Source organism: Topomyia yanbarensis, chromosome 1 (assembly GCF_030247195.1).
Source record: "Topomyia yanbarensis strain Yona2022 chromosome 1, ASM3024719v1, whole genome shotgun sequence".
Taxonomy (NCBI): domain Eukaryota; kingdom Metazoa; phylum Arthropoda; class Insecta; order Diptera; family Culicidae; genus Topomyia; species Topomyia yanbarensis.
In genome coordinates, this window is record NC_080670.1 from 118,560,411 (window position 1) to 118,576,916 (window position 16,506).

General features: G+C 38.0%; 1 protein-coding gene and 1 long non-coding RNA gene across 2 annotated transcripts; both read left to right on the forward strand.

Annotated features, from left to right (window-relative positions):
- Window positions 1-658: 658 nt before the first annotated feature.
- LOC131681858 (asparagine--tRNA ligase, cytoplasmic-like) lies at window positions 659-1,478 on the forward strand. The gene is made up of 2 exons (XM_058962967.1): window positions 659-825; window positions 882-1,478. Exons 1-2 carry the CDS (start codon window positions 659-661, stop codon window positions 1,369-1,371), a joined length of 657 nt encoding a protein of 218 aa, XP_058818950.1. The 3' UTR covers window positions 1,372-1,478.
- Window positions 1,479-11,945: 10,467 nt separating this feature from the next.
- LOC131682107 (uncharacterized) lies at window positions 11,946-13,418 on the forward strand. Its single transcript, XR_009304027.1, has 4 exons — window positions 11,946-12,346; window positions 12,399-12,566; window positions 12,625-12,823; window positions 13,220-13,418. It is a non-coding gene; the product is annotated as an uncharacterized LOC131682107 (long non-coding RNA).
- The last annotated feature ends 3,088 nt before the right edge of the window (window positions 13,419-16,506 follow it).

Sequence of the window (16,506 nt, forward strand, 5' to 3'; positions counted from 1 at the left end):
TAAGATATTTTTTTTTGAATTTAATATAATCTCTTCTCGTTAGATTACCATCCGACGTTGGCAGCCGAAACTGATATCTATGCTGAGATGGTAAAAGAAGCATAACCTACTCGTAGTAACAAGGATGAAACGGAAATCAATCCCCTGTTCGGCACTCAACAAACGTTGCCAGTAAGTACTCTTATCCATTACACTTGCCGGAAAGTGAACGGCCGCTGAAATTCAATCAACGGTGATGGATAATAATAATTGAATATTGATCCAATTTTTCTCACCACCTCCAGACAATCTCTACACCTTGGAAAAGCGTGGCGATGACGAGTTCGGTGATGGAACAGCGGAAAAACCCTTCAAAACAATCCTACAAGCCATGAAGCACGCCGGCAAGGAACCTTTCCCAAGAATTTATGTAAACGCTAAGGATGCAAAATCGGAATCACCCTACGAACTAGTAGCCAAATCTTAGCTCAAGAAAATTCTTGAAAAGCGTTCTCAGCGATACCTTGTGTCAGAGGTTCCAGAAGGTAAGTCCGCTCCCGGTGGACATGAGCTGCACGTTGATTATTGGTAGCTAATTGGATTGGCTCCGGCCGGTGGGGCAGATTCTATTTTGAACGAGGATGCTCATCCTGATGTCTAGCTCGATAACAGACACATTATGATTAGAGGCGAAAATACTTCTAAGATTCTCAAGATGAGAGATGTCATTATGATGGCATTTAGGGAGCATTATCATGAACGTGGTTACACGGAGGTAACGCCGCCGGCGCTGGTGCAAACACAAGTTGAAGGAGGGTCGACTCTGTTCAAACTGGACTATTTTAGGTAAATAAAAAATGTTCGTATTAGAAGTATTTGCTCAAACAATAAATACATTTTAGGGCGGAAGCATTCCTGACGCAAAGCTCACAAAAATATATGGAAACCTGTTTGACGGCATTGGGCGACTATTGCATTTCTCAAAGTTACCGTGCAGAGCAGAGTCTTGCTCGCCGTGATTTAGCAGAATACAGTTATATTGAGGGTGAATGTCCCTTTATTACTTTCAAAGAGCTACTTGATCGGCTGGAAGATTTGATAGTAGATGTTGTCGGTCGAGTATTGAAATCTCCGTGGGGTCATCTTAACCCGAATTTTATGCCACCGAACTATGTCGATGCTATTGACTGGCTAAAGGAGAACAACGTCACCAAGAATGATGGAACTTTTTATGAGTTTGGCGATGATATTCCGGAGGGTCCGGAACGAAAAATGACGGAGCAAATAAACGAACTAATAATGCTATGCCGGTTTCCCGCGAAAATTAAATCATTTTACATGTCTAGATGTGAAGACGATCGCCGATTAATTGTCGGAGGTCGATTTCTCTGAACAGTATTACTAAAAAGCTAGAAATTGACACTTTTACTTTAAGAAAATAAAATATTGTCATTCTATATCAATATATTTGTATTATATCTAATAAAGCAACATACAGAGAGATGAGGGAATTTTATTAGGCACCTAAAAGCCCGTTGACATGAACGCGTATTTTCAGTTGCAGGCAATACTCTTATCACATATTCTTCGGGGTCGTTCCCATTAACCAAAGTACGGCACTCTCTGATCGAATTTGAACTTCCTGGCTAGAGTAAGTGTTCGAAGTGCTTACCAAACAGCCCGGTTGTCGAGGTTCCAGTGCAATCCACTAGTGCTACATACGGCACGTTGTCCAATGGGAACAAGCGAACACCAGGTACGTTTGTGTACCAACCGAGGGGAAATTTGAATTAAGTGGGTTCCCGCCGGTAGCAGCCAACTGAGAGTTACTGGATCGCAAGAATACAAATGACACGCCCAGAATAAAAATGAAAGTCAAAAAATAGGTAGAGAGAAACGATAAACAAAAAATCGAGCCGAAAAAAGTAACTGAGAAATCTCCGACGAAAAATGACAAGTAATTTCTTCCGAGGAAAAATGAAACTCAAAAATGTTTGGACAAAAACGATAAACAAAAAGTCGCGACGGAAATTGTTATTGAGAAAGGTTCGAAGAAAACTGTTGATCAGATTCTCCCGAGGAAAAATGTGACTCAAAAAAATTCGAAGAAAATTGGTAGTAAAAAGGTTGCGCGGAAAATAATGGCTGAGAAAGTTCTGAACAAAAATGTCGATCAGAGTTTCCCGAAATAAAATGAAACTCAAAAAAATTTGAGGAAAAATGTCAATCAGTTTTTAGCGAATAAAAATGAAACTAAAACACGGAGAAAATTTTTCTTCGGAATTAAGTAGGACGCCGAAGACGCGAAAAAGTACAAATTACTTTTTGGGCATTTTTTCGCAGTTATGACGTTATGAACGACATTCTATGTACTTTTGAATAAAAAATTCAACGATCACCGACTTTTTGGAACCTTTTTCCAGGTATTTCAAAATTATTTAGAACCTCTGTCCTATCAAAATAATAGTTCTAGTATAGTGTTACCTAAAATGAGTATAAATTCTCGCAACTTGACTCAAAGTCCTGCATGCTGTTAACAGTACGGGTAGGACTAGTATGGGTATAACTAAGCTGACCAACGCTGACGAAAAAATTCGTACACTATGAAAACCGTTTACCTGAGCGTGATGAACGATTTCGCTTCGTTGCGGTATGGTGTACGGATTTTTTCGTCAGAGTTGGTCAGCTTAGGTATGACGGACAACACTGATTAGTATATCGAATAAGAGAAATTAGATCGAAAACTTCGGCTAATTTATTCTAAAGGAATAAATGTCTATTTGAACAGAAATACATCCTACAATTAATTACAATAAATTTGTAGCTCTAGCAAATTCAGTTTGAGATAACCGATTTGATTCCGCTCAAATTATTGATCGAATTTTAATGGGAAATAATTAGATCACCCTGATACAGGTGTCAGACAGTTTTTGTCGCTTTTGTTTCAATGGAAAGTGTTTTAATTTATGCAAATTAGAGTAATGAAAAAAAACTTTTATCTGAAAAAGAAAATTTGGGATCCCTTGACCATACGATATAATACGTAGATATAGCAGACGATAGCTGATGGAAACATGTGCAGTTATTTGTCTCAGAGACTGAAGTCTTGTCAAAATTTGAGAAAAATGGTGATCCATTACATCAAATAGAAAGGGTTACAAAAATTTGAGAAAATTTTAAATTTAATGTTATATACATGTTAAGCAAACTGGATCAGAGCATTAATGCATAAATATAGATTGGCACGGCTCGTAATGTATAATGAACAGACAACTACAATGGCTGTGTTCTGAACAAGAAGCCGTTCATCAATGAAGAGCAAAGAATTGATATTTAACCCTTAAATGCGCAATGTTGTTTTGAAAACAACATTGTGAAAATCATCTCAAATTTATCACAGTAACGTATTGAAGCTATGGGGCAATATTTGCGGCTTCAAGGGATAATTTACTAAATAACATTGGAACATTCCATCGGAATATTGGAAAGATTGTAATTTTGTCGACTAGTCCAACTACAAAGTGTGGTGCACGGTATCAACCTAGAAAAGCAAAACAGCTTTAGCATAACGCATAAAGCAACACCGAAAACTGAAAATCTATACCAATTATTGTACCTATCACATACTTGATTCAGTTTAGTAATCTGCGCTCGTGTACCCGCGTTAATGTACCTAAGCATGAGCACAAAACGAAAAAAACCAAAATTGCTTCTACCCGTATACAGCATTGGACCGGAAAGACTAACTGAAAAATAAGAACAAGTCCAGCATTGTTCAAGTAAAAAATTAACTTTCCGTTAAGCCTTACCGTCACACCCAGATAATCGAATATTTTTTCGCGGATAACTAATCGAATCACGGATAACCAACCCTAAACTGTATATAAAAATAAGGAAGAGGGACGACACTTAATCATTGGTGATACTTAATCCCTACCCACATTACAGAATCTAAATACATAATAGTCCGGCTTGAACCATCGTTCGATCGGGTCATAAAACTTGATAGCTCCTGGTTTACCTAGAGTTTACGGTACGGTTCGTAATGTATAGAGAATGGACAATTATAGCGCCTGTGTTCTGGACAAGAACCCGTTCATCAATGCGAACAACAAACAATTAGTTTTTAGTTTACATTGAAATAATCTATCGGAATATTTTAAAAATTGCAATCTTTGTCGACGAGTCCAAATTCAACATCTTTGATTTAAAAGGTCTCGTTGTTTCTACGTTGCGTTGCGTTGTGACGATGATTTTGGCGGATTGCACACTGACTTCATCATGTTTGACTGCTGATTATCTAATAAGAGTTGCTTAGAAAATGGTAAGTAGGAATTCATACCAATCCGACCCATATTACAATCTCAACAGCATGATAGCCATCATTGCCGGCCGCCCCCATCTCCATCGTTCACGGGGAAGGATAAAGGATAAGGTAGACAGGAAGTGTTGATGCTCCACCTATTTAACGGAGGGACGACGATTAATCAGACTCTTCCATAGGTGTCGCGGAGTTGGTAGTTTGGAAGGGTATCAGGTCTAGGACTCGCTCCAAGCAAGCAATGCGACCTGTAAAGCATATTTTATTAGGTAGTTGTTTAGTTAGTCTTCGAGTGCACGATCACTCGAAAAAGAGAAGATCTTGTTTAGTTTTTGTTTTTTTTTTAAACTCTGGGCAGCCGGCTACCGAGAGTATACTATGTTCCCTAAACAAAAGCAATTTGAACTCCACACAGCCGACCGTGGGAGTATTGCCTAGAAAAGCTAATCTTATCTGCGTAATGCGCCGGATCACTATTCATTGCAACAGTACTTGGACAGAATTCGCTACTTCTTCTCAACGATATATTTATTGGCTTGAAAACTACCGTGTGATAACACATTATACAGGCAAAAATAGCGCGAGATGTTATAAATCAACGAAAGTATTTCTTATTTTCCATATCGGCTTGCTTGTGGAGTACAAGTATACGAGCGATAATAACGAACACTGAAGGGAAATATAAAGGACTGTTAACCTGATGCACGGGCTTGTTAGCAATAACGGAGCTTGAAATTAGGTTCATAAAAACAGAAGCGGCGAATTTTCAATACGTATTGACCCGTGATCATAGATACTAGTCAGATTAGTCGTATTGGGGCTAATTTCCGATCAACTATTCATTTTGACGGCAATGTTTTCTCGGCTAGATCTGTTCGCACCCTCTCATTCTGCTACTATCGGCAGAAGGCTGATAGCACCCAGTCGTCGCCGGTCTAAGGACCAAATGTCATCAATAGACTTAGACTCGCGTGGAGGCATGAGATAGGAAACTTGTGAGAATTTTGTCATCCCACCGTTTGACGACCTTAACCCTTAAAGGCGCAAACCATTTTTTTTTTCAAATTTTCTGAAAATAGACCTTTCTCGTCAATTTTTTTTATATGATAGGATGCTTCCTTTTTTATTCCCAATTCGTTACTGCCTATTGCCGCGATGATTTGGTACCTCTAACTATTGAAAAAATCAAAAATAGTGCAAGCTGCCCATTTAACCCCATATTCTGAATACCTATCTTGCCTTGCTTCCCCGTATTTTTACACCATTTGGATGAATTTCCTGTGGGGAATACTAAAAGGATGCCAGATCTGCATATATATTAGTAAATCTGCAGATTTTGCATTTTCACTGCAGATCTTTTGCAGATTACAAATATTTAGCAGAACAAAGCCGATGCCAGCCAATTTATACACCTGCTTTCAACATTTTTGATCATTTAAAATATATACATACTACATTTCTATGTCAAATTTATTGAAGATTTTTGTAGCAATCTGCAGACTTTTATATTTTTACTGCAGGCTATTGTTTAAATGGACCTGGCATCACTAATGCTGAAATGATTCATTCATATACCTGTCAAAACATAGAGCATTTTATGAAAATGTATAACCTCACTTTTCTGACAGTTCAGTGTGCTTGTTTACCTAAAACTTGCTTACATGGACTTTTAAAATTTACATTACTTGAATAATTTCGATGCTCTTTGTTCATACATTGACCAATCGGCGCTGGATGTAATACCCGGTGACATATGCTGAATCGCAAGATCAAGTATTGGGCTATTAAACGATTGCTTTCTGGATGATGGATAAGCATTTGTACACATTTGTTTTTTTGCTCGTGGGTTAAGTCCTAACAAGATGATCCGATTGATTACTCATTTTAGGTGGTGAAGTTTACTTGAACTGTATAGGTAACGAATTCGGTCGATGATAAGTTGTTGAAATGATTTTGTTCGTTCAATGCCCATATCGAAGAACGTTTCCATTGGTCAGAATGCCTGCCAGCGTATGATAGCTGCAAACATGAGGACAACAAGGTTATCGCTTTCTAATGGAATTATTTATTAATCGTGTTCAAGTTCCATTACAGCAAAAGTTTCGTCGATGATCACATTGTCGTTGATTTAGCCGGCAAATGCAAAACAGCGCTCGACACTGACGATAAGGAGTTAGAAGGATTTGATTGGAGTGATAAGAATGCAGAGCATTATACATTCTGGAAGAATATCAGGGAGGAGAAATTATATGTAAATTTATATTATATCCCGAGTTGCCATCATTTTGGCACCGCAATAAAGCTATCTTTCATCTGCTGTCTTGTTCAAATTGGTAGGAAATAACTAGGCATGCTTCGGAGATCTGTCTTAACACTCTCTACTTAGCGCAGGATACGCGAAACTGCTGCTAGCTTTCGAAAGAAAATTCCTAGCTGCTGCTACTCTATCAGTCTCTCAATTGAGGACTACAATTTCGGTCGGATAAATTATGCTATGAAAATTGTATTTCCTAGAATTTCATCTGACGAGATCAATTCATTGTGAGGAATTTCGCTGCGTTTCAATATTGCTTGCCTCTATAGGTGATGATGTGTGTGGATTCACTTCGGCAGCCCGCTCTTATGTTTTGGGTAATTTTGCTATCTTATTCTGCTGAATAAATCATCTGCCCAAAAGCCTCTATGTTATACTATGGTCACTTTAAAAACGCCCTGCTATTTAATCTTGTAGCTCTCGGCAAGTCAGTCCTGGCACTCTTCTCGACTATTCCTGGCACTATACCGCTGATGTCGCACTTATTACGGTATTCAAACTTGGCGAGAGCGGCAGTAGTTTCGTCGGAATTGTTCACTCGACACGCAGTAAGTGCAAGGACTCTACTACTTATGCCTGAGCCCCTTGTTGAAACCTTCGTCCTGCCGGAGTGTTAGCTTCGCCCGATACCGGAGCTTATTGTTGAACCGAAGCAGTCTGCTACTGGCACTGCTTCCTTCGAATCGGAATCGCTGAATATTCCCGTTAGCCGAATGTCCAACGTGGCCGAAGGCAAACCGATTGCAGTAACACCACCAGCCGTAGCTGACATTTTAGTCTTTAATCCAAGTCCCTGCCATTGACATAGCGACAGACGAGTGCGGCGCAGGCTGGACCATCGGTTGACTCGGTGCCGGACGGGGCGAAACAGCTGCAACAGGAGCGGTCCTAGTATGGGGTGTAAAGGTCATCAATTGCCATAGATCACCAAAATGCTCTGCGACCAACATTGTGAACAAAACAAACGAAATGAAATTGATCGCAACACTGCCTTTATAATCCTTTTGGAATCAGTTACAATAATCTTTAATAATCATTTTATAATAAGTGTATTGCTAGTTAGGACTTTTATATCAGCCGGGCCCTTTTATAATTGGTTATAAAATCATTATCAAAATTCTTCATAATCCATTGTTGCGTTATGTTTATGTACATGGCCAGATAGATAGTTTTTAACTGGGACGGGGCGTGTGGATACGAAAAACCTAATGTCAATTGCAGCCAGGGGGAGCTGTCAAATGCAGCCAAAGGGAACCGTCAAATGCTGTCAGAAGGAACTGTCAAATGTAGCCAGTCAATTTAAAATATTTGAGGAAGGATGAGTGGCTATGCAAGACAAGAGATAAAATGAACAGAAAAAAAGAAAAACAAAACATCTATCCACAGGTTCTGTCCCAGGATTTTAATAGAGAACATGAAAATTCGATTTATTTGCATTTTGCAGTAGGCCTTTTTCAAATGTTTGGCTAGAAATTCTTTACTTCTTCAATGAATCATGTACAAGAAAAGTAAAAATGTTAAATTTAACGGAACAATGTATGATGCCGACATCAAATAAAAAATTACAGCTGAGCGAGCTTGTTTGGAAAGTGTTAATATTTGGCAGCGAACCAAACCAAGTTTCTCATACTGTGATCGAATCAACAAAACTTCCAAGACCATGTAAACAATCTCTCTGAACTGTCAAAAAAGTGAGGTTAAACATTATCATGCAATGTTCTCCACCGAGAGGTTCACTTTAGTTTGTTTACATAACCAATGAACTTTGTACCGCGACTCACCACTTCATTTGCCGCGTTGCCAGGAACTCAAGCAAAAATAAACAAAACAGTGTTGCCCAAACACACATTTTGAGTCCCACCATTCTTGCAAAGGTGAAAAAAATACTCAACATTCTTGCATTTTTCAAATTTAAAAAAATCATTAAAAAATCACGATAGCTCTAAAAAGTCTCATTTCAACGGAAACATTCTTAAAAATGTATATTCTTTTGAATAAAAATAAGAAAAAAGGGGGTTAGGTCGGACGAGAAAGGTCTATTCTTTCTCCATTATGTTTTCATCCTAAAAAGAACGGTTTGCAAATAACTATTTTTGGTGATACCAGACGAGAATCCTTTCTAACGATTCGAACCTTGCCCGAATTCGTTTCTGCTGCGTACATACACGAACATTCCCTTTTCGCAGCTCACATCGAATGAGCATTGTATATCGCAATGCGATCTCTTTTATAAACTGGAATGTCCATCCTTTCGTGCGACAAATGGAAATATTTTCATCATTCTTTTTGGTGTGGCTTTCGCTTAGTAGTTTGTAGATTAATTCGATAAACATTGGTTTATATGTGTCACTGATAAAGTCCAGCAGACTTGACAGGCGTAAACTCAATGCAAGTTGTTAAAAGGAACTTTCTAATTCAATTCTTTCTCCATTATGTTTTCATCCTAAAAAGAACGGTTTGCAAATAACCATTTTTGGTGATACCAGACGAGAATCCTTTCTAACGATTCGAACCTTGCCCGAATTCGTTTCTGCTGCGTACATACACGAACATTCCTCTTTCGCAGCTCACATCGAATGAGCATTGTATATCGCAATGCGATCTCTTTTATAAACTTCTTAGTGCAAATGGAAGTCCATCCTTTTGTGCGACAAATGGAAATATTTTCATCATTCTTTTTGGTGTGGCTTTCGCTTAGTAGTTTGTAGATTAATTCGATAAACATTGGTTTATATGTGTCACTGATAAAGTACAGCAGACTTGACAGGCGTAAACTCAATGCAAGTTGTTAAATGGAACTTTCTAATTCAATTCTTTCTCCATTATGTTTTCATCCTAAAAAGAACGGTTTGCAAATAACTATTTTTGGTGATACCAGACGAGAATCCTTTCTAACGATTCGAACCTTGCCCGAATTCGTTTCTGCTGCGTACATACACGAACATTCCTCTTTCGCAGCTCACATCGAATGAGCATTGTATATCGCAATGCGATCTCTTTTATAAACTTCTTAGTGCAGATGGAAGTCCATCCTTTTGTGCGACAAATGGAAATATTTTCATCATTCTTTTTGGTGTGGCTTTCGCTTAGTAGTTTGTAGATTAATTCGATAAACATTGGTTTATATGTGTCACTGATAAAGTACAGCAGACTTGACAGGCGTAAACTCAATGCAAGTTGTTAAATGGAACTTTCTAATTCAATTCTTTCTCCATTATGTTTTCATCCTAAAAAGAACGGTTTGCAAATAACTATTTTTGGTGATACCAGACGAGAATCCTTTCTAACGATTCGAACCTTGCCCGAATTCGTTTCTGCTGCGTACATACACGAACATTCCTTATTCGCAGCTCACATCGAATGAGCATTGTATATCGCAATGCGATCTCTTTTATACACTTCTTAGTGCAGATGTAAGTCCATCCTTTTGTGCGACAAATCGAAATATTTTCATCATTCTTTTTGGTGTGGCTTTCGCTTAGTAGCAGGGTTGCCACATTCACTAATGTTCTTGAAAGATTTGCAAAAACCTACGGGTTTGTAGATTAATTCGTTAAACTTTGGTTTATATGTGTCACTGATAAAGTACAGCAGACTTGACAGGCGTAAACTCAATGCAAGTTGTTAAATGGAACTTTCTAATTCAATTCTTTCTCCATTATGTTTTCATCCTAAAAAGAACGGTTTGCAAATAACTATTTTTGGTGATACCAGACGAAAATCCTTTCTAACGATTCGAACCTTGCCCGAATTCGTTTCTGCTGCGTACATACACGAACATTCCTCTTTCGCAGCTCACATCGAATGAGCATTGTATATCGCAATGCGATCTCTTTTATAAACTTCTTAGTGCAGATGGAAGTCCATCCTTTTGTGCGACAAATGGAAATATTTTCATCATTCTTTTTGGTGTGGCTTTCGCTTAGTAGCAGGGTTGCCACATTCACTAATGTTCTTGAAAAATTTGCAAAAAACACCAATCAAAGCAGGCTAATTAATGCTTTTACAAAATCTATCAAAATTTACGGTAAAATCTACGGAATCTACTACACAATTGTTTTGATTATTTCCCAACGAATCGCGCAAATATCTGTTTGTTCCGTACAGCACAGCGCAAATAATAGACCTTTCTCGTCCGACCTAACCCCCTTTTTTCTTATTTTTATTCAAAAGACTACACATTTTTAAGAATATTTCCGCTGAAATGAGACTTTTTAGAGCTATCGTGATTTTTTAATGATTTTTTTAAATTTGAAAAATGCAAGAATGTTGAGTATTTTTTTCACCTTTGCAAGAATGGTGGGACTCAAAATATGTGTTTGGGCAGCACTGTTTTGTATATTTTTGCTTGGCTTCCTGGCAACGCGGCAAATGAAGTGGTGAGTCGCGGTACAAAGTTCATTGGTTATGTAAACAAACTAAAGTGAACCTCTCGGTCGAGAACGTTGCATGGTAATGTTTAACCTCACTTTTTTGACATTTCAAAGAGATTGTTTACATGATCTTGGAATTTTTGTTGATTCGATCGTAGTATGAGAAACTTGGTTTGGTTCGCTGCCAAATGTTAACACTTTCCCAACAAGGTCGCACAGCTGTATTTTTTAATTGATGTCGGCATCATACATTGTTCCGTTAAATTTAACATTTTTATCTCAAAAAAATCTTCATGTTGATGTTATCTGAAATGTCACGTAGATGTACGATTTATGCATTCTAATCACTTTTACATGATTTCAAATTCATCTGACAACATCCATTGTTTTTATTTAATGTACTAAATGAAAAGAATTTAAAATTTTTGTAGCATGTGCTATAGAATCAGATACAATTTACAGGATAGTTTAAGTAACTTTTATCATTGTGTCCACGAGTGAAACGAATAAATGTTACATGATAGTGTAATAGAAAATTTATATGTACACATACAGGTAAATGTTATATTAAATATCATTTAATTGGCTTGCTTACATGTTTCTGCCAGTAAACGTTAAAAGATTTTCCATTATGAAAAACAGTGTTCGAAAAGGCGGCATGAGCTGTTTATTTTTGGTTCAGGGTTTTCATTAACTGAATGTTACGCTGCTATTTTGGAATTTTGTACATCGTGAAAATCTGGTATGATACTACCAAGAATATTTCTTTTAATTACATTTTGTGTACACCTCATTACATTAATTGTTTTTTACAGAGCTGACCACGAAAACTGAAATCGTTACTTATGCTCTCATCATTCTATGGCCTGTTGCAGATGTATTTCGTGTAGAGCCGTCTATTAATGAGTAAATTGGCTGCTCATCAGAATCTGTAGTGAGCTTCCAAAAATATCCCACCTTGTTCGAATGAATGGCAGTTGGAAGTGGACGAATTATTCTGTAAACAATGTAAACATTGTTTACACAGAGCCATCCGGATGCGACCGAAGTGGAAGAACGCTAAGTAACAATTTTTCGACGAATGACGTTAGCGACATATTTGAACGGATTGGATCCGTGTATCTTGTGCCACACTGATGGAATACTTGTCGACAATGAAGATGATCCGCTGTTTGTAGTGTATTCTGCAGAAACTCTTGAGTGAAGTGAGATTATTGAGTAGCAGTTGCGAGCTACCTGGCGGTAGCAAAAAAGCATGCACCTTCAGCACTGATGAAAGGGCAAGCGGATGCCGTCCATCCCTTTTGAACAGATCCAACCTATCAGAAATGCGAAACATTGCCCTGTAATGCATAAAAAGTTAGTCGTGTGCTCCCCACCGATGATGTTTAGTACAATATTTATATTATAGTTCATCTGTTAACTCAATTTCACACAGAGAGTGTCTCGCATACGATCAGTTCGCTGGGTTCTTATTTTGCGAGACGGGTTATAAAAGTAACCGGTTTTGAGAAATACTCCACGTACACCTCGGCCGTTAGTGCAAATGGACATACCAGAGTCGCAGATTTGCGAGAAGGTGAGGTTGATGCTATTTCTAATTCGTCTTAATGAACTTCAACTATATAGTTTTGTAGGCACTGGCTAAGGACTTTGACTTGACATGTCTAACATTCGTGCCATAAGTATTTGGATGTCATGTGTACGAATTTCTTCCAGCCAATTCATCGAAGCATTGGTACATTTACATCTGCTGATCGGAATCGAAGCGGTGGTTCTCTATTTCAACATCTTTAGGTTTTCGGATGGCATTCATAGCAACAAAACTACAAACAGGTGGGTGATGTAAAGGACATCGGGAGAATTTATCAGCGCAATGATAATTGATAATATTTTTATTACTCACAGGTATTCTAAGCTGCCAATCCAGAACTTCTTAAAACAGCATTCCGAAAACATCTCTAAATAATCGTAGTACACAAAATTAGCGCATTTAAGATTTTAGAATGTCAGAAAAAAAACTATTCAATAATCACAAATAGGCAGGGCCATATCATAGTCTTTTGGCATCATTGGTGGACTCCCAGTTTCGAACAATAATTTAGTGCATACCCTGAAATGACACTTATGTTATAAAGCAGATGAAGATTTCTCCACTGCCCTCCCCCCACCAAATGGCCCGTAAGCTGCAAATGGGTTCAGTTGAAAACGTAATCTTTTCCTCATTTTCAGGTAAAACACCGTCTTGTTCGTAGACTGTTGGAGTCAATCTACCAGCTACTGCCGAAAAAAGCAACCTAGTAAATATTTAAGGCGATTCGAGCTATTGGACATTTCGCTTAAAATGTTACTGCAGAACTCACTACACTGCTTAAGTGAAATATACAGTGATGGTGAGTGTTCTCATAGATTTTTGGTTCAAGGACATTAACTAACTTGTTTGTGTTATTACAGGATGATGAAGTGGAAGTTCTCGCAGGAAGGCAGGTATCAGTTACGACTCAAAATAGCAAAATAGCAATAGCAGAGGGTGTCGAACCGGATTCAGCAGGAACTGTAGCGATACGAGCCATATATCGTTGCCAGAAATCCCGGTCCTAGCAACATAAACGAGAAGACTGTCAGGGCAATTTGTATGTTTGCTAACTACCTACACGAATCAGCCAGCATTTCCACTATAAACCACCTATGAAGTAAAAACTATGAAGCCTCCTCTAGAACATTTCTCATGGAGATAACTGATTGGGCATTTACTGGATCCACAAAAATAATCTTCGCTAGTTATTCCATATATTAGAAATAAATAACTTGCTTTTAAATTTATGCGTTTCAAATTACTTCGTGAAATTCTGATTGTAAATAAAAATCCTCAACATTTAATAATTCTTCATATAAATGTTAACACATATCCAGTTACTTTCTATCTGTAAGATCTATGAAATTTAATTGATAATCCTGTTCAAAATATTATTTACTCACATCATAACTACGTGATTCATCATTTAGTCATAATCAGATAGTAATGGTGGGTAGCTATGTGCGAATCTCATAATTTTTACGCGAAAAGTATTATGGATAAAATCTATATATGTTAATGTAGAATACATTTAAGCTTTCAATATAGGGGTCCCGTTTCAAAATATCGGCTGCGGCGCCGCGTCAGATTTTGAACGTTAATAACTTTTATCATACTTAACAGAATGATTTGATTTTTAGGCCAATTTGTTGCAAATATGTTCCTCTATGCTGTATTAAAATTTGAAGTATGTATAACATGCACTAATAACAAAAAATTGTGCTTTGAAAAATCTTTCGAAAACGACTCGGAAAAGTGAAAATTTTCAGCCCATCCCGCACAGAGCCGTCAAAATGGTGGACCAACCGAACAATAAAATAATGAAAAGTTTATATATAGGTCCACTACATGTTTGTTCCTATGGTTATTCGCATTGGGTTGCTTGACGAGAGCAGTTGGTGGGGGAAAGACGGCATATTCCTTTGGTTAGGCCATTAGAAGCCGGACGGAAAGGAAAGGCTCATGCACGGCACGAGAACGAGCGAGAAAGCGATAGTAGTGCATATTAGCGCGATTATATAAATATCTGTCGGTCGGTTTTTCTCATCATTCGTATTCGTTCAAGCACTAGCAAGCAGCCAGTCCACCGAAGGAAAGCAGTTGGCAATGACGACGGCGGAAAAAGTGCCCCAGCTACTGGTGACTCATCGCAACCCGATCAGGAACTGTCGACCTGCAAGAATTTCGCCCCAACTAAAGGGCAACAGAGTAGGCTATCGTTCCAGCGTCTGAATTATGCTTCCGCAATAAAACAATAAACGGTTCTTTACAGGACCAATTAATTGTGTTGTAATAAGAGTTAAACTGAAATTTACATTTTATGGTGTATAACAAATAATTTTCAGAAAGCTATATAAAAATACGATGTGTGGAAAGAAAGAAAGAGAATTTAAATTATCCTCTCTTGCTCGTTTTCGTGCACTGCTTTTCATCTCCTTTCTGCTGCTACTACCATCATAACTAAAACGAATGTGCGTGTTCTCCCACCATCTCTTGGCCAGTGTTGCCACAATTGCATGTCGCTATTACAATTTGAATTATTTTATTGATCCTCTCTAGTATTGATAAAATATAGAACGTGCAAAGTACACTAGTCGCATGCTTTTATTCGAACTTTTTGGCAGCCTCCGTTGATTAACTGCATAAATCGATTTGTTTGTGCAGCTCCTTGCTAGTAGCAAACTAAATAGCCTTTATCAGCGCTAACAAATAACACGAAAGAATTTAAATTTGTGAAAATCATTTCCTTCTTTTCAAATCTGCAGCATTCTTTGAAAATATTGTTTGAATGTTGTTATTGAAAAACTGAACATGCAAGTTTGCTAGCACTGGCCACTAGATTGAAGGCGATGGAAAGACAGAATATTCGTTTTGGTTATGCTAGTATTGGTAGCCGAACGGAAAGGAAAGGCACAGGAATGGCACGAAAACGAGCGAGAGCGATAGTAGCGCTTTCTCGTGTGTTCATATATGAATATTGGTCGGTCGGTTTTTCTCATCATTCGTATTCGTTCAAGCACTAGCAAGCAGCCAGTCCACCGAAGGAAAGAAGTTGGCGATGACGACGGTCGGAAAAAGTGCCCCAGCTACTGGTGACTCATCGCAACCCGATCAGGAACTGTCGCCCTGCAAGAATTTCGCCCCAACTAAAGGGCAACAGAGAAACTAATCTGTGTTCTAATAAGAGTTAAAGTGGTTCACCGTGTCCGCGGGGAGTGCGTCTGAATTATGCTCCCGCAATAAAACAATAAACGGTTCGTTACAGGACCAATTAATTGTGTTCTAATAAGAGTTAAACTGAAATTTACATTTTATGGTGTATAACAAATAATTTTCAGAAAGCTATATAAGAAATACGATGTGTGGAAAGAAAGAAAGAGAATTTAAATTATCCTCTCTCGCTCGTTTTCGTGCACTGCTTTTCCATTCCTTTCTGCTGCTACTACAATCATAACTAAAACGAATGTGCGTGTTCTCCCACCATCTCATGGCCAGTGTTGCCACAATTGCATGTCGCTATAACAATTTGAATTATTTTATTGATCCTCTCTAGTATTGATAAAATATAGAATATGCAAAGTACACTAGTCGCATGCTTTTTTCGAACTTTTTGGCAGCCTCCGTTGATTAACTGCATAAATCGATTTGTTTGTGCAGCTCCTTGCTAGTAGCAAACTAAATAGCCTTTATCAGCGCTAACAAATAAGACAAAAGAATTTAAATTTGTGAAAATCTTCTCCTTCCTTCTTTTCAAATCTGCAACATTCTTTGAAAATATTGAAAATGTTGTTATTGAAAAACTGAACATGCAAGTTTGCTAGCACTGGCCACTAAATTGAAGGCGATGGAAAGACAGAATATTCGTTTTGGTTATGCTAGTATTGGTAGCCGAACGGAAAGGAAAGGCACAGGAATGGCACGAAAACGAGCGAGAGAGCGATAG